This window comes from Ovis aries, chromosome 3, assembly GCF_016772045.2.
Source record: "Ovis aries strain OAR_USU_Benz2616 breed Rambouillet chromosome 3, ARS-UI_Ramb_v3.0, whole genome shotgun sequence".
NCBI classification, from domain to species: Eukaryota; Metazoa; Chordata; class Mammalia; order Artiodactyla; family Bovidae; genus Ovis; species Ovis aries.
The window spans coordinates 215,717,360-215,735,166 of record NC_056056.1 but is presented as its reverse complement, the minus strand read 5'-3'; the positions used below and the strand labels follow the sequence as shown (position 1 = coordinate 215,735,166).

General features: G+C 50.3%; 2 protein-coding genes across 11 annotated transcripts in view; both read left to right on the top strand.

Moving 5' to 3' along the window:
* The window catches only part of PLA2G6 (phospholipase A2 group VI), a 60,806-nt gene extending 47,517 nt beyond the window's left edge, over positions 1-13,289 (top strand). For 7 of the 10 annotated variants that reach the window (XM_027968104.2, XM_012175630.4, XM_042247721.1 and 4 more), the window contains 5 exons: positions 9,807-9,943; positions 10,308-10,462; positions 11,584-11,751; positions 12,281-12,354; positions 12,514-13,289. In XM_027968104.2, coding sequence (XP_027823905.1) covers positions 9,807-9,943; positions 10,308-10,462; positions 11,584-11,751; positions 12,281-12,354; positions 12,514-12,658 — 679 coding nt within the window. In that variant the 3' untranslated portion in view covers positions 12,659-13,289. Of the gene's footprint in view, positions 1-8,029; positions 8,097-9,806; positions 9,944-10,307; positions 10,463-11,583; positions 11,752-12,280; positions 12,355-12,513 lie in introns of those variants that run through there. The other 3 variants (XR_006059481.2, XR_006059480.2, XM_012175636.5) reach the window with 3 other exon arrangements.
* A 729-nt stretch (positions 13,290-14,018) lies between these two features.
* The window catches only part of BAIAP2L2 (BAR/IMD domain containing adaptor protein 2 like 2), a 29,676-nt gene continuing 25,887 nt past the window's right edge, over positions 14,019-17,807 (top strand). Inside the window, exons 1-4 of the mRNA XM_027968101.2 lie at positions 14,019-14,261; positions 15,381-15,456; positions 16,342-16,428; positions 16,863-16,924. Coding sequence (XP_027823902.1) covers positions 14,211-14,261; positions 15,381-15,456; positions 16,342-16,428; positions 16,863-16,924 — 276 coding nt within the window. The 5' untranslated portion in view covers positions 14,019-14,210. The remainder of the gene's footprint in view (positions 14,262-15,380; positions 15,457-16,341; positions 16,429-16,862; positions 16,925-17,807) is intronic.

Below are 17,807 nucleotides of genomic sequence, written 5' to 3'. Positions count from 1 at the left end.
GCAGACACCCATGTATGACCACCAGCCAAGCCCGAAATGTGTGCCCTGCCCCATCACAGCTGCTTCTCCCCACCCCCCACGAGGGTAACCGCTATCTTAACTGGTGTGAACTGGATTTACCGGATTTTCTCCCCAGGTCCGGCACCTGAGTGCAGCCCCCAGCATGGTTCAGTCCTGCCTGTCTGGGTTTGGATGGAACCGTTTTGCGTTTTACCCCTCCTTTCCTCAGTGCCGCAGCGGCCAGCCTGGCGCCTGCTGATGGGGGAAGCTCTGCGCTTCACTCATTCTTGCTGCTCATGTGGCGACACCCCCACGGTTTATTTCTCCAGGCACCTTTGATGGGCCCTTGGGTTCTTTCCTGTTAGGACCTCTTGAGTCTTCAGTGGACATTTTGGGCCTTGCTTTCTGACCCTGTGGGGCACATGCCTAGGAGTAGAGCTGCCAAGTCTTGGAGGGGGCATGGCCTCAACCCTTTGATTCTGCTCCGTGGCTTTTCAAAGTGTCGGTCTCTGTTTCCACTCCCCTTAGGCATGTTTGAGAGTTCCTGGTGCTCTGCATGGGCTTGCCAGGTGGCGCTACGGGTAAAGAACCTGCTTGCCGATGCAGGAGACGTAAGAGACTTGGGTTCGAAATTCTGGGTTGGGAAGATCCCCTGGAGGAGGGCATGGCAACCCACTCCAGTATTCTTGTCTGGAGAATACCATGGACAGAGGAGCCTAGTGGGCTACTCCATAGGGTCGCAAAGAGTCAGACACGACTGAAGTGACTTAGCATGCACGCATGGTGCTCTGCATTCTTGCTAACAATGATGATTGTCAAAGCAATTTATCTTTCTTAATGTTTATATCTTTATAAACTGGGGGAGGGGTATGAGGTGCTGTCTCTGTTGGTTTGAATTTTCATTTTTCTGATTAGTGATGTTGAACACCTTTTCATGTGTTTAAAGGCCATCTGGATTTCTTCTTTTGTAAAGTTCCTGTTCAAGTGTTTTACTCATTTTTGGCACAGTTGAGTTGGGTGATTTGGGGGTTGTGAGGCTTCCTAATTATCTTTTTTATATTTTGAAACCTAGGCCTTTGATGGACACATGGATTTGGAATCTCCCATTCTAGGCTTGTCTTTTCACTTTCCCTACAATGTTTTGTTGATCAACAGATGTTCTTAATGCAGTAGAATTTATAAATATTTTACTTTTTATGGCTTGTGCTTTTCCTGTCCATTTAATAACCCTTTCTAACTGGAAGCAGGAAGTTTGTCTCCTGGGTCCAGTCATGAAGCTCCCTCATTCTGCCTTTTATCAATTAAAGTCTTTTATTAATTTAGGTCTTTTAGCAACCTGGAATTGATTTTTATATCAGGAGAGATCCAATTTCTTGTTTTCCACATGAACAAGCAGTTTACCCAGCCTCATTGGTGAAAAGTCTGTCTTTCCCTCCATATTGAAGGCCTTGCTTCTGAACCAAGGGTCTAGGATCCTTCTTGGGTCTGTCTTTGACCAGGGAGTCCTAATTCTACAGCAGGTTTATAGCAGGGCTTCCCACCTTGTCCTTCTTCAGGGCTCTTCTTGGAGGCTCTTTAGAGAAGTGGTTAAGAGCATGGACTCTGATGTTTCCTTTTCTCAAAAATGGGAATAATATACTACCTGCTTCCTGGGGCTTTCATGACAAGTAAAAACGTTATGTTTATAAGAAAAGCGCCTAGCACGTGGGAGTGCTGTGTAGGATACAGCTTACTTGTTGCTGTTTGCACTTCCACAGAAACTGTATCAGTGGAATCAGACTGTCAAATTCTACAGAAAAGCAAATCCTGTTGGGATTTTTCTTGTGCTTACACTGAGTCTGTGTGATTACTTTTTTACTGAAGTATAGTTGGGGCTTCTCTCAGATGGTAAAGAATCTGCCTGCAATGCGGGAGATCCAGGTTCAGTCCCTGGGCCGGGAAGGTCCCCTGGAGAAGGGAATGGCAGCCCACTCCAGTATTCTTGCCCGGAGAATCGCTCGGACAGAGAAGCCTGGTGGGCTACAGTCCGTGGGGTTGCACAGAGTCAGGACTGAAAGACTGCACTGCTACTGCACTAAGCTTGCTCTACAATGTCTCGTTAGTTTCTGACATACGGCAAAGTGATTCAGCCATACACGCCCACCCCCACACATTCTTTGCCATTATGGTTTATTTCAGGATATTGAATATAGTTCCCTGCGCTATACAGTGGGATCCTGTTGCTTATTTTAGATATAATAATTTGTTGTAAACTTATTTAGGGGAGAATTGACACATTAAAACGCTGAGTCTTCCAATTAGAGAATATAGGAAAACATTCCATTTATTTTTAGTTTCTTAGTACAGTTTTAAAATTTTATCTATAGCGATCTTGGCACATGTGTTATTCTTAGGTACCTGCATATATTTTGTGCTACTGTAAATTATGCATTTTTAAACATTTCATTTTCTAATTGTGACTGGTACTTAGAAATACCATTTGTTTATTTTTTTAATTTTAATTGTGGCGAGATACATATAACATAAAATTAACTCTTAATCATTTTTCCCCTATAACCACTTTTCAGCTCAGTAGTGATAAGTATATTCACATTGTCCTGCAGCTAATCTCCTGAACTCTTTCTTTTTGTAAAACTGAAACTCTGTACCCATTAAAGAGCAGCTCCCCATTCCTCCCCTTCCCCAGCCCCGGTCATCTACCATTCTATTTTCTGTCTGCATAAGGTGACTCCTCTAAGTATGTCATGTAAGTGGGACCATACAGTGTCTGTCTTTTTAAAACGGGCTTATTTTACTTAGCATAATATCTTCAAGGTTCATACATATTACAGCATGTGACAGAATTTCCTTTTCCTTAAAGACTGAATAGTATTTTGTTGCATTTATAGACCACATTTTGTTTATCCATTCATCTTTTGATGGACATCTGGTTTGTTTCCATCTATTAGCTACTGTGAATAATGCTGCTGCGCACCTGGGTGTGTGTGTGTGTGTGTGTGTGTGTGTGTGTGAAAGTCGCTCAGTCATAACCATATCCATCTCTGCTTTCAATTTCTTTAATGTTTATAAGACTATTCAGGGTTTCCAAATGTCTTTTTGAGTTAGTTTTGGTTAAGTTACGTTTTTCTAGGAATATGTTCATTTCATATACATCTTCAAATTTGTTGGCATAGAGTTGTCCAAAAATTCTCTTATTATCTTTAATGTCTGCAGCATGTTGTTACGGCCCTCTTCACTCCTGATGATTTACACCTCCATTTTTCCTGTTATCAGTCTTGCTACTACAAGCTTTTTAATTGGATTAGTATTTCAAAAAAGTAACTTTGGGCTATTTGTTGGTTCTCTATTATATATACGTTTTCTGTTTCATTAATTTCTGTACGTATATTTATTCCTTCTTGTACTTTTTTAAAGTTTATTTGGCTTTTTTTTTGAACTTCTTGAAATAAGTGTCTTACTCATTGATTTTTTGGCCTTTTTTTCTCTTGTACTATATAAGTATGCATATTATACGTGTGCGTGTTTGTAAATCTAAACATTTTCCTCCGTAGAATTCCCTGGCGATCCAGTGGTTAGGGCTATACACTTCCACTGCAGGAGGCATGGGTTCAATCCCCGGTTGGGGAACTAAGATCCCATAAGCTGTGCTGCACAGCCAAAAACCAAAAAAGAGAAACAAACATTTTCCTTCTTTAATTATATCCCATAGGCACATTTAGAATATGATTATTCAGTTCAAAATATTTTCTAATTTTTACTATTGTTCTTTAAGCATTGTGATTATTATTAATAAATGGCATTTCTCAGTTTCTAAACTTAGGAATTTACAAGTTATCTCTTTATTATTCATTGCTTTGTAGTCAGAGGACATGCTCTGTTTGATTTTGGTCCTTTAAAATTATTGAGACTTGATTCTTGGCCTTCTACATTCAGCTTTTATAGATGCCCCATGAATAATTTAAAAGAATATGGATTCTTCATTTGTTGAATGCCGGTATCTATCCATGTGGATTAAGTCATGCTGGCTAGCAACATTCATTTAAAAGTTTCAAATCTTCTGTATCTGTACTAAAGTTTCTGTCCACTTCTTCTGTCAGTTACTGAGAAAGATAAAATCTTCCAGTCTGGGAATTTGTCTTTTGACTTTTCTGTCAACTTTTACATTAATATTTTGAGACTGTGTGATTCAGTTCAGTTCAGTTCAGTCGCTCAGTCGTGTCCGACTCTTTGTGACCCCATGAATCGCAGCACGCCAGGCCTCCCTGTCCATCACCAACTCCCAGAGTTCACTCAGACTCACGTTCATCGAGTCTGTGATGCCATCCAGCCATCTCATCCTCGGTCATCCCCTTCTCCTCCTGCCCCCAATCCCTCCCAGCATCAGAGTCTTTTCCAATGAGTCAACTCTTCGCATGAGGTGGCCAAAGTCCTGGAGTTTCAGCTTTAGCATCATTCCTTCCAAAGAAATCCCAGGGCTGATCTCCTTCAGAATGGACTGGTTGGATCTCCTTGAAGTTCAAGGGACTCTCAAGAGTCTTCTCCAACACCACAGATCAAAAGCATCAATTCTTCTGTGTTCAGCCTTCTTCACAGTCCAACTCTCACATCCATACATGACTACTGGAAAAACCATAGCCTTGACTAGACGGACCTTAGTCGGCAAAGTAATGTCTCTGCTTTTGAATATGCTATCTAGGTTGGTCATAACTTTTCTTCCAAGGAGTAAGCGTCTTTTAATTTCATGACTGCAGTCACCATCTGCAGTGATTTTGGAGCCCCCAAAAATAAAGTCTGACACTGTTTCCACTGTTTCCCCATCTATTTCCCATGAAGTGATGGGACCGGATGCCATGATCTTCATTTTCTGAATGTTGAGCTTTAGGCCAACTTTTTCACTCTCCTCTTTCACTTTCACCAAGAGGCCTTTTAGCTCCTCTTCACTTTCTGCCATAAGGGTGGTGTCATCTGCATATCTGAGGTTATTGATATTTCTCCCAGCAATCTTGATTCCAGCTTGTGCTTCTTCCAGCCCAGCGTTTCTCATGATGTACTCTGCATATAAGTTAAATAAGCAGGGTGACAATATACAGCCTTGACATACTCCTTTTCCTATTTGGAACCAGTCTGTTGTTCCATGTCCAGTTCTAACTGTTGCTTCCTGACCTGCATACACATTTCTCAAGAGGCAGGCCAGGTGGTCTGGTATGCCCATCTCTTTCAGAATTTTCCACAGTTTATTGTGATCCCCACAGTCAAAGGCTTTGGCATAGTCAATAAAGCAGAAATAGATGTTTTTCTGGAACTCTCTTGCTTTTTCCATGATCCAGCGGATGTTGGCAATTTGATCTCTGGTTCCTCTGCCTTTTCTAAAACCAGCTTGAACTAGGAAGACTGTGTGATTAAGTACATATAAATTTAAAATTTTATGACTCTTTCCGGTGATTGGAAGTAGCTTTCTTTGTCTCTAAGACTGCTTTTCGCCTTAAAGTTTATTTTGCCTGTTAGTTATACTTTCATGGTTATATTTGCATGGTGTATCTGTGCTCATGCTTTAATTCAACCTTCTTGATCCTTCGGTTTTAGATGTCTTTCTTGCAAGTAGCCTATATAGTTGGATTTGTTCTTTATCTTATCTGTGCGTTGTCTATTTATAGATTTTATTGCATAGTAGTATATTTAAGTTATCCAATTAGTTGTCTGATTTAGCTGTTTGGTTTGACTATCAGAACCTTCATATAGTTAATCTAATAGTTTATATGGTTGATCCATTTATATTGACATAATTACTCATATTTTGGGGATGACATATGCCATCCTATTTTGTTCTACGTTTCTTGCCTTCCTTTGGATTTACTGAATAGTTTTAATCATTACACTGTACCCCAACCTCAATAGTTTGAAATTTATGCACTCATTTCTGGTTGCTTTTTTTTTTTTCAGTGTGTAGTATAAAAGTCTAAATTTAATTGATACCATTACCCGCACCCTCAGATAATGAAGGATTCTTAAATGTTTAATTCTATTTTCTTTCCCCTATCTTATTTATAGTGACTTTTCTGTATTTTAAATCTATCTTTTTAAAAAAATTTCACAAGATACTGTTTTTTGAAGTTGATGTTTATTTATATTAATCTAGTGGTGCACTCCCCACTCCAGTGCTCTTGCCTGGAAAATCCCAGGGACGGAGGAGCGTGGTGGGCTGCAGTCCATGGAGTCACGAAGAGTCGGACATGACCGAGCGACTTCACTTTCCCTTTTCACTTTCATGCATTGGAGAAGGAAATGGCAACCCACTCCAGTGTTCTTGCCTGAAGAATCCCAGGGACGGGGGAGCCTGGTGGGCTGCAGTCCATGGGGTCACGAAGAGTTGGACATGACTGAGCGACTTCGCTTTCACTTTTCACTTTCATGCATTGGAGAAGGAAATGGCAACCCACTCCAGTGTTCTTGCCTGGAGAACCCCAGGGACGGGGGAGCCTAATGGGCTGCCATCTATGGGGTCGCACAGAGTTGGACACGACTGAAGCGACTCAGCAGCAGCAGCAGCAGCAGCGGTGGTGCACTGGTAAACTCGATCTCTTAGCAGGGGAAAGCCCTGGTTTGTATTGTTTGCCAATTCCCATGGTGAAGATACTCCCACTGTGGTTGATTTCAGGCTACCAACAGTTTGACAACCAGCCCATGAGATTTAGCAATAGGTCTCACAAGCTGGTATGAGCTGGCTTTAGCACACACTGGGTATGTATGTGTGTCTGTATATGAGTGTGCATATCTGTGTGCATGTATGTGTATCACATCTTTGCTTTACAGTCTTTCCTGCAACCACCTTCCTTCTGCCTAAAGTACTTTCTTTTGGTTTTCCCATAGAGATGGTCCGCTGGTAGTGAATTCTCCACCATCAGAGTTGTTTGAAAATGGGTGTTTTTCATCCTCATCATTTAAAACTGATTTTATTTCACCCTCGTCAATTGATAATTCTTTCCTTTCTCTCTTATTCTTGTTGAGTATAGAATTCTAGGCTGGTGATTTTCTTGAAGAACATGCAAGATAGCATTCTATATCTTTTAGCATCCATTGTTGCATTTGTAAAGTCAATTTCAGCTTAACTCTTACTCCTTTGAAAGTAAGTAGTCTTTTTCCTTTGGGTGCTTTTATTTATGTGTTTATTTGTTTTTGGTGCTCTACAGTTGTACTATGCTGTATCTAGATATGAATTCCTTCTAATTTATCCTGCATTGGATTTCTTGGCCTTCTTGAATCTTTGGATTGCTGGCTTTCCCCAGTTCTGTTCAACCTTGCCTCTGCCTAAATTTCTCTCGCCTCTCCTTCTGGAACTCCAATAAAACATGTTAGAGCTTTTCTCTCTTTCATGTCTTTTAACTGCTTCTCTATATTCTTTCATTTTATCTGTGTTGGATTCTGGTTAATTTCTTACCTATTTTCCAGTTCACTAATTCTCTCTTTAACATTATCTGATTTTCCATTTAATAATTCAAGTGTTTATTTAATTTCTAGAAGTACTGTTTGGTTTATCTTCAAATCTTGTAGGTCATTACTTGTAGTTTTCTGTTCTCTGAAAATATTATCAAGCTTGTCTTTGATGTCTTTCAACATTATAAGCATAGCTGATTTATAATCTTTGTCTCAGGATTCAAATAACTGCTGTCTATATGGGTATGTTTTGCTGTCTGTGTTGGTTTATGCTTATTCTCATCCATGGTGTTTTATTTCATGATGTTCCCCCTCTTCATCATTTTTGAAACTGTGTGGTATTCCTTAGTGTTGAGATATAATATGTGCAGATTCTATGGAGCTTAGAATGAGGTATCTTCTCTCTTATGTGGTATCTTCCAGGTACCCATGTACAGTACCATCTAGGGCCACTGTAACTAAATCGTTGGCATGAAGGTTTTGGAACTGCCCCCTCCCCCAGGTGGTGTAAATTTAATCTACAGATCTGCAGGAGGATTCGTTTGTGGTTACACATTTTCAAGGATTTTTTTTTTCTCCTTCCTTTGTTCAATGCCAGGCAACTTTACTCACAGCTTCCAGGAGTGGGAAGGAGGCAGGTTTATTTTTGGTTTACCCTCATCCAGGTGGGTAGTCCTTTGGGGTTGCAATCTAATGTGGGGAGGGTCTTCCATTAGATCCCTAACCTTTGGTGAACCCTGGATTTTGACTTCTGTCCACCTGGCCGAGTGAGACCATCAGCGGTTCAACTGAAGTTCAGATGGACAGTTTGGTGTCTGCCTTCAGGTCAAAGCTGGGTTTCTGCTCCTTTCACCTCTCTGGGTTTTTGCTTATCCTTAGTTTATCCTGGTCTTTCCTTTCTGTCTTGTCAGATCTTCTATGCTTTTAAGATTTAATTTTTAAAAAAATTTTTCCAACATTATTTTTTTGTTCAGTGGGAGAAATTTTCGAATAACCTTTCCACAAGATTCTTCAAAGTGTAAAACGAATCTTATTTTCCTATGCAGAGAGGTTTTTTTTTTGTTCCCTTTTCTTTATATTTTTCAATGTAAAAAATACATTTCGGTGTTAGACTGAACTCCTTGGTAGCCATTTGAAATGGCTGCAAAACATTCCATTGTTTAGACACTCCCTCCTATCCTTTCCATGTAGACCGTTCATTTTTCACTGTAATAAATTACACTGCCTGAATAGCCTTAAACAAAGAGCTTTCATGGTAACTAAGATTATTCTTTTAGGCTAAATTTTCGAGAATGGAATTCCCAAATCAAAGAGCCAGGACATTTGTAAAGGTCTGAATACATGCTAGTTTCCAGGGGGTTGTGTCAGTCTGCTCTCCCCTCAGTACTTAAGAATGTCTGTCTCTTGAGACAGTTAGGAGTCTTCTTTAATAGACTGGAGACTTGCATGGTAGAACACTGATGAAGTATCAGAGATGGCACTCTGAAAATTCTCCCCTGACTCCAGTCTGGGAGTTGCAGCCCCCAAGCAGTCCCGTGCCCCAGAGGCAGGTCATTGTTACACGGGTCCTTCCAGAGTTACTGTCTGACCCTCTAGAGGTGGGAAGGGAGCAAATAGGTACATGGGGTCTTTTGGGGTTTGTTTTTAAACAAGTAGTGGCATATTACATGTGGCCTTCACAGGTGGTGCTAGTTGTAAAGAACCTGCCTGCCAATGCAGGAGACACGGGTTTGATCCCTGGGTTGGGAAGGTCCCCTGGAGGAGGGCATGGCAACCCACTCCAGTATTCTTGCCTGGAGAATCCCAGGGACAGAGGAGCCTGGTGGGCTAGTCCACGGGGATCCAGAGTTGGACACAACTGAAGCCATTGCACACGCACACGCACACGCACACACACACACACACACACACACACACACACACACACACACACACACACACACACACACACACACACACACACACACACACACACACACACACACACACACACACACACACACACACACACACACACACACACTGCCCTGAACCTTGCTTTTCCACTTAAACACAAATCTTGGTGCTGACCACCCATTAGTCATGCAGCACTACCTCAGCTGCTCTCCAGCAACACAGACCCACTGAACCTCGGTGTATTGAACCCTTCTGCTGATGGACATTGGGTTGTTTCCAGCTATTTGCTTTAAGGTCATTAATAGCCTAGTGTATGCCCGTCTCCCACATGTCTGGGAGCATCTTAGGATGCATTTCCAGAAGTTGAAACGCTGGGTTTAAGGATTAGTACATGGGCAGTTTGGATAAGGATTGCCAAGGGTGGATTGTCAAGGATGGGTGGGTCGGTGGCTTCAGCGTCCTGCTCCTTGTTTCTCCAGGGTGATGCTCACAGGGACGCTGTCCGACCGGCAGCCGGCTGAACTCCATCTCTTCCGGAATTATGAGGCTCCAGAGTGTGTTCGGGAGCCTCGATTCAGCCAGAACATTAACCTCAAGCCTCCAACGCATCCTTCAGGTGAAAACCATGTTTGATGCATCTGTGGGAAGTGATTGGCCTGAGAGGCTGCAGGGTGGTGGGTGGGAGACACAGCCTGGCTGCCAGGCACCCCCAGCCCACCACCATCCCGCCCATTGCCCTGGTTTGCCCTCCTGAGTGTATCAGCTGAGGGCAGGCAGAGCTGGGGAGCCATCAGGCTTCAGGCGGGCTGCACCCCACCTTCCACCAAGTATGGCCTGTCCATCCTGTTTCTGAAGTGTCCCCAGCCTCTCCTCTTCACACAGCATGACGTGTACACACACACACATACACACACACACCCCCTGAGATTTGAAATGCAGCATCTCTTGTGCCACTGAACCCCCTCCTCCCCTACCCCCAGAGCAGCTGGTGTGGCGGGCAGCCCGAAGCAGTGGGGCAGCCCCCACCTACTTCCGGCCCAACGGGCGCTTCCTGGATGGTGGGCTGCTGGCCAACAACCCCACGCTAGACGCCATGACTGAGATCCATGAGTACAACCAGGACTTGATCCGCAAGGTGAGAGCCACCATAGGTTGGGGGAGCTGGACGTGACTGCCCATGGCACTTTGTTTCTGCAAATCTTACTAAGGACTGACTCCTGGGAGAGCAAATGTCTTTTATTCATGTGATCATTCATCCATGCCCTTGACAGCAATTTTATCTCACTCTTGAACCTGCTTGGTGTCTGCCCAAAGCGCTGTGCTAAGAGGGATTCTGAGGTGTAGTCCAGACCAGGTGGTGAAGGGTGTTAATGATCAGCTAACAGCATCTGCTGTTTGTGGGGAGGACCGGTCCATGCCAGTCACAGGCCTAGCCACACTGCCCGGCCTGGAGACACACGCTTGCCCTTGGGGTGCTCACATTTAGGGAAGACAGTCCCTAAACAAGCAAACGTCCATCTAAGTGTTTCAAATGCTTATGACAGAGAATGGTGCAGGGCCCAGGAGCATCCCCCGCCCCCAGAGGCCTGGGGGCTCAGAAAGGGCTCACGGAGAAAGGAAGTCCATCCCAAGGCCTTTGGGGAGGGGACAGTGCAGATTAAGTGATCCGGAGGAAAAGAAGCGGCCCTTAGCCCAAGGAGCTTAGTGCAGAGGCAGGCGAGGCCCAGCATGTTAGGAGAGGCAGCGTGGGGCCTGGCTCTGCCCATGCTTCACTTCAGCCACTGCCTGGGACTGTTGTGAGGCTTCCACGGGCTCTTATCTGCAAAGGGTTTAGCACAGTGCTTGACCGTGAGTGTCCTATATCCCTACTGGCTGTGGTTGTCACTGCGGTCAGCACCAAGCCCCAGAGGCAGCCCCACGCTGCAGAGAGACGAGTGCCCTCTAGAGGCCAGATGAAGAAGGGCAGGGAGAGAGAGGGAATCGCTGAGAGACTATGAGATGGAGAAGGGTCCTCAGACATCACCTGTCTTGGTGGATGAGGAGCTTGGGTAGGTGGGTCACCAAGGTCGCCCAGAAGATTGGCAGCCGAACTTGTTCCGAAGCAAAGGAGAGGAGGAGCAAAGAAGAAGCAAAGCAAAGGAGAAGCTGTGCTTCTGCCATCGGAGTTCTGTCCCCCATCCCCTACCCCTGGGTGTCCCCATCCATGGAAAGGTCCACCAAGGGGAAGGCCCTCTCTGACCTGTCCTGCTCCCACAGGGTCAGGACAACAAGGTGAAGAAGCTGTCCGTTGTCGTCTCCTTGGGGACAGGGAGGTCCCCGCAGGTGCCTGTGACCTGTGTGGATGTCTTCCGACCCAGCAACCCCTGGGAACTGGCCAAGACTGTGTTTGGGGCCAAGGAACTGGGCAGGATGGTGGTGGACTGTGTGAGTATGGCCTCTCCCCAGCCCACTCCCCTCGGGGTCTCAGCCCCAGGATGAGGCTTCCTGTGGGAACCCTGGGTGTCAGGGAGATGGCAGGGCTCTGTGGACCCTCCTTAGCCAGCTCAGAGGAGGGGGGATCCCCAGTACAGAGTCTCAGAGCTGGCAGGACCCTCGGTGACCACCTGCAGCGGGGTTTTCAGTTATTGTTTAGCTGACGATTCTTTCCTTCACGCACGGCCCATGTGGAAGCCCAAAATGTCAGATGAACAAAAGCTACTGGGGCCGGGAGATGGAGGCCTGTCCACTCAGCCCCTCCACGCTCACCGACCCCAGACCCTGCTGAGCCCCTGTCCCGCCACAGCCCGTGCCACTCTGATTGCGTAGCTGGAACAGGCACTGCAAGACAGAGCAGTGGGATTTGTCCAGAGTCACCCTGCTGATTGGCAGCTAAGCCGCCCTGGGACCTGGGAGCCTGGGCAGGGGCTGTGGGTGCTGCGTGGGCTGAACACTCACAGGGGCCTCTTCTCACCAGTGCACAGATCCAGATGGGCGGGCCGTGGACCGGGCCCGGGCCTGGTGCGAGATGGTCGGCATCCAGTACTTCAGGTGAGGGCTCGGCTGGCCCCAGCCCCCAGCCCCCAGGCTGGACTGTCCCTTTCCCCGAGAGGCCGCTCTGTTTCCCAAGCCCACCCCAGTCCTAGCTCTCGTCCCTCAACCCAGGCTGAGTGTCCTGGAGTCGTGACCCCTCCTCCTTACCCTGGACAGATTGAACCCCCAGCTGGGGACGGACATCATGCTAGACGAGGTCAACGACACGGTGCTGGTCAACGCCCTCTGGGAGACTGAGGTCTATATCTACGAGCATCGGGAGCAGTTCCAGAAGCTCGTCCAGCTGCTGCTCTCGCCGTGAGGCTGCCAGGCCCCCAAACCCCCCTCCGGCTCCCCCACCACCACCACGCCGCCGCTGGGCAGAGCCGGGCCCAGGCAGCTCTGGGTCCACAGACCCGGCCCAGGGGTGCCGGGCTTCCAGCCTGAGGCAGGTCCTCAGGCCTCTCTCCCCTCGGTCCTTACCTCCTGGCACTTTGTGTCACTCCAGGCTTAGAAAGCCTTGAGCCTCACTCCGGCCACTCCCTGACTGCCAAGGACAGCCCTCGGGCCCCTTGCCTTGGCGGGTGAGACACTAAGGGTGCCGGGGCCTGTGCCCAACCCTGGCCTCTCCGAGGGCCTCAGGCTCCTCCTGGTCCCTGGGGCTGCACGACCGCTTCCACCCTCGGCCCTCTCCCCTGGGGTGGGGCTCGAGAAATGGGCCGTCACCACCCCTTCAGGAGGGAACCCTGGAGTGGGGTGTCCCAGTCAACTTTGCCCCTCCGCACACCCCAGCCGTCCTCCTGCTCAGATCCACCCCACCCACGAGCTCTCTGTGGCTCTCAAAGGTCACTCCTGTGACTTCAGTTATTCCTCCCACCAGGAAGTGGTTTATGTGTAGAGCGGGCTCCAGGGGACAGCCCCTAACTGTGAAATAAACGGTTTGATTCCCGTTGGCCTGTGTTGTATGTGTGAGTGGTGTGAGTGTCCCCCACCCACCAGCCCCCCTCGGCCTTGACCATCGTCCGCCTGGGTCCACGCCAGGACAGAAGCTTTGTTTCTCAGGCTCCCCAGGGCGGGGACCCCTCTTCCCTTTAAGTCTCCCCAAAACCAGCCTTGAGGGTGTTCAGAGGCGGCAGCCAGGCCCGCCTGGCCCACAGTGGAAGGCAAGGGAGAGCCCCACTTGCTAGAAGAGGGGCTGAGACCCAGAGAGGGCAAGGTGCTCGGGCATCGTCACACAGCGAGGGAGCAGCTGTGCCCTCGGGCCCATGTGACTCCCAGGTCTGTGCTGCCCCGTCTCCAGCATGTGGAGGAAGGGGGTGCAGACGGCAGCCCAGGTGGGAGCCTTGGGGCCCTTGGGGACTCGGGGAAGAGAAGGGGCTGAGAACAGTGAAGAGATGTGGGTGTGTTCCACCCGCAGGGAGGGTCCAGGCTGGTCACTGCACAGCTCGAGCCCAGTAGGGTGAGCCCTGCCCAGGGTAGACGGGTGGTAGGGCAGGGGGGCCCCCCATGAGCACGGGTCCCTGCTGGCCCGGGCAAGGCTCTTCCTGGAGGCGGTGACCTGAGAGAGTGACCATCCACGCGTGCCCACTGGTCCGCGGCTCAGGGGTAAATAATTGAAGGGCAGGTCACATGAACCCACCCGCGTCACAGGATGCCTTCCCCGCCGGGTCTGGTTACACCCCAGATCGCATTCTGACATCCCTGGCTGGTGAATAATTAAGCTGCCACCTCCTCCTCGGCCGGCCCTCCCTCGCTGGGTCCCACTCTGCTGCCTCCTTCGCTGCCCGCCGAGCAGTGGCCATCGGAGGGTACCGACCCCCAGCACTCCCAGCCCTGCCAACGCCTCCTGCTCAGTGCCCGGGCACACCTGCTCCATGGCCCCCGAGATGGACCAGTTCTACAGGTCCACCATGGCCATCTACAAGGTGAGTGTGTGCCCGGTCCGGGCCCCCTCCCAGGGCTCGAAGTTCAGCCGGCTCTGGAAGACAGGGTGAGCGGGGCAGCAGCTTTTTCTGGGGAAGAAGGCCCAGAACCAGGCTGGGCTGAGCTGTGGGTCTGGGGGTGGGGACCCCTGAGGGCAGTTGGCCACTCTAGCCCCAACCTGAGCCTCCCAGAACAGGGGTTCATCCCATGAGTGACAGGCCTGCTGAGATAGCACTCAACTGGAGCCCCAATTCCCAAACACTGGACGCAGCAGGACAGGACCCAGGGTGGCCTAAGCTGGAAGCAGGGGACCCAAAGAGCCACCTGGACCCCCAGGGTGGAGGAGTCTCTCTCTTTGTCTCTTTCTGTCTAGGTCTCCCTCTCTTTGCCTCTCTGTCTCTCTCTGGTTTCTGAGCCTCACACTCAAACTTCCTACCCCCCTCCACAGAGGTTGCTGCAGTCTCCATAGACATTTATTGAGCACCTCTTGCGTATGGGACCCTTGCAATGTGTAAACCTCACAACACACCACCAGTGGAGTAGAAAATAATCACTCCATTTGACAGATAAGAAAAAGGCCAGAGAGGTGAAACACCTTGCTCAAAGTCATCAAGGGAGGAAGAGGGCCTGCTGGGATTGGAATCAAGACCCAAGTCTTAAATTCATCACGCAGGGCGCTCTCCACTGGCCAGGTGGTGGCCCACTTGACCCAGCTGTAGCCTGGCCCCCGAGGGGCTCTACTCTGAGCAGGGCGAGCTCTGCCTCTGCCCCAGAGACAGCTGTCAGCGGCCCACAGATCCTGGACTCAGGGCAGCTTGAGCCATGCCCAGCTGGGCACAGTGACAGACCGTAGGCTTCAGCCCAGTGGGAGGAGAACCTTCTAGACGCAAGGGCCCACTGGGCAGGTGGTGAGCAGGAGATGACCAAGGGGACGTTGGTCTGGATCCTGGCCTCTGAGGCCCTTGCAGCCGAGAGCTAGGATTCTGGGTGACTCCAGGGTTCTAAGCGGGCTCCCCCAAGTCAGGCTTCTCACTGGGGCTAAGGGGCACCTGATCCTGAGGCCCATCCTTCATTCCATCTTCTGCTCCCCTCCCCTCCCTCCCCCTGCCCTCGGACTCCAGAGCATCCTGGAGCAGTTCAACCCCGCCCTGGAGAACCTGGTGTACCTGGGGAACAACTACCTCCGGGCCTTCCACGGTGAGTGCCCGGCCCCACCCACGTGATCGCACCCTCCACTGTAACCTTCGCACCCCCGCGATCGTCGTCCCTACACATTCCCGTGCATCACGGTCACCCTCATGCCCTGAGGCCGGAGACCCCTCCCACACCTTCATGTGCCCCCTAGATGCTCCCAGAGATGCAGTGCCCAGTCCTGCGGGCTCACAGAACCCCAACCACACACACTTCAGCTGTTGAGCCCACTGCCATACTCAGACCACCTTGGCACCCCCAGTCTGACACCCTGACCAGCCCCCATCCACTCACCTACAGCCAAACCTCGCCCCTCACTCAGCGCCTGTACAAAGAGCTCCCATCGCCACCATTTCCCGACATCCCCGCCCCCACCCCCAGTGCTAATCAGCAGAGGGTTTTGAGCTCTGGAGCAGATGGACAAGCCGGGGACACACCCAGGGCTGAGGGTCACCCAACCCCTCCCTGCTTTTTAAGACTTCAAAGTCCTTGCACCAGCGACCCGAACCCATGCCACCTCACCACTTTGAGCCTCTACGCCTGAGCCTCCCAACACCCCTGCCCACACCCGCCTTCTGACACACACAGATGCCTGCACCCCTACCCACGACAGACGGGCTCAGGTCCTGCCCCCCAGGGAGAGGCCCCCCCCTGCCCCCCAGCCCCGCTGCTTCTCTGGCCAACTCTACTTCTACACACACACACACACACACACACACACACACACACACACACACACACACACATGGCCCAGGCACCCCTTCCGTCTTCCACCCACCCTCTACCCAGAGCCCCCCCTCAACTCTCCTGACCAAAGGAGAGCCCTCCAGAATGGGGAGTGGGAGCTCACAGAGCAGGGCTGCGGCTGGACGCCGCCCCGTCTCCGTGCAGCTCTGTCCGAGGCGGCCGAGGTGTACTTCAACGCCATCCAGAAGATTGGGGAGCAGGCCCTGCAGAGCTCCACCTCGCAGATTCTGGGTGAGGCATGCCCCTTCCCCTGTGCTGTGCTGACCTCTGGGGCCTGGGGGACACGCCTCACCGCCCACCTCCTCCTGTTGCCCAGGCTCTGCCTCCTGGGCGCCTCCCCTCAGGCCGAGGGCCTGCCTTGCCCCCTATTCTCAGGTCCCAGAGAGGGTTCCTTTTACAGCCTGGCTCTTCCAGGAAGTCCTCCCCAAAGACACAGGCCTTGCAGCCCAAGGGCCCAGCTCCCAGACTGTCCTCTGGAACCCATGCCCCTCCTCACCCCTCCCTGTAGGAGTTCTCCAGGGTAGGACAGGTGCTGCCAGAGTCCCAGAGTCGTGTGGGAAATCCCTGGACTTTGGTCCCAAACCCAGCTTGGGCAGGCCCTTCTGGTGGGAAGCAGGGTGATGAGATAAGCCCTCAACTGAGGCCGCTGCCCTCCATGCCTCCAGGTGAGATCTTGGTGCAGATGTCCGACACCCAGCGGCACTTGAACTCTGACCTGGAGGTGGTGGTGAGTCTCAGACTCCGCGGCCCAGAGGGGTCACTCGGGAGAGTGGGCGGCGTTCCGTGGAGGACAAGGGCCCAACCTCCACGCTGTTTCTCAGAGAGGACTCTGGTAACATGACAACTGCAGCTGCCCTTGGGCGCACCTGCCAGGGCCAGGCTCTGCTGGGCACGTTCACCTGCACATCAGTGACCTAGGAGGCGGGTGCATTTCCATCTCCATTTCACAGAGGAGGAAACTCAGTCAGATCTAGTCATTCACTCGAGATTCCAGAGTGAGTGGAGGAGCCAGGAAGAGAGAGGCCCGTCACCCAGGTGCGTCAGGCCCAGGGCCCTGCCCCTACCGCCCTCCCCAACCCTTCCCTCCACTGTTCCAGGGAACAGCCAGTGATCTGACCTTATCACTCCCAGGAGAAAACGTTTCCGCACCCCTGCCACCCGCAGAACTAAACTCAGCCACTTGGTAAGGGATTCCTGGCCCTGCTGATCCGGCAGCCTCCCTGGTAGCCCAGTCACAGCCCAGACCCTCTGAAGAGCTGCCCTCTTGCAGACACAGCCTGGTGTTCCCACCGCAGGCTGCTGTGACACCGTCCTCCAGCTGAGGACTCACTCACCCCTACCCTTGCCGGCCAGCACCGTCGTCCCCTCCTCCAGGGAGTCTTTCCTGATACCTCTCCTCTGACTCCAACAGATGCTTCTATCTGTTCTTATGCTTCCCTGACGGCTCAAGTAGTAAAGAATCTGCCTTCAAGGCAGGAGACGCAGGTTCCATCCCTGAGTCAGGAAGATCCCCTGGCGGAGGAAATGGCAACCCACTCCAGTATTCTTGCCTGGGAAATCCCATGGACAGAGGAGCCTGGCGGGCTACAGTCCTTGGGGTTGCAAACAGT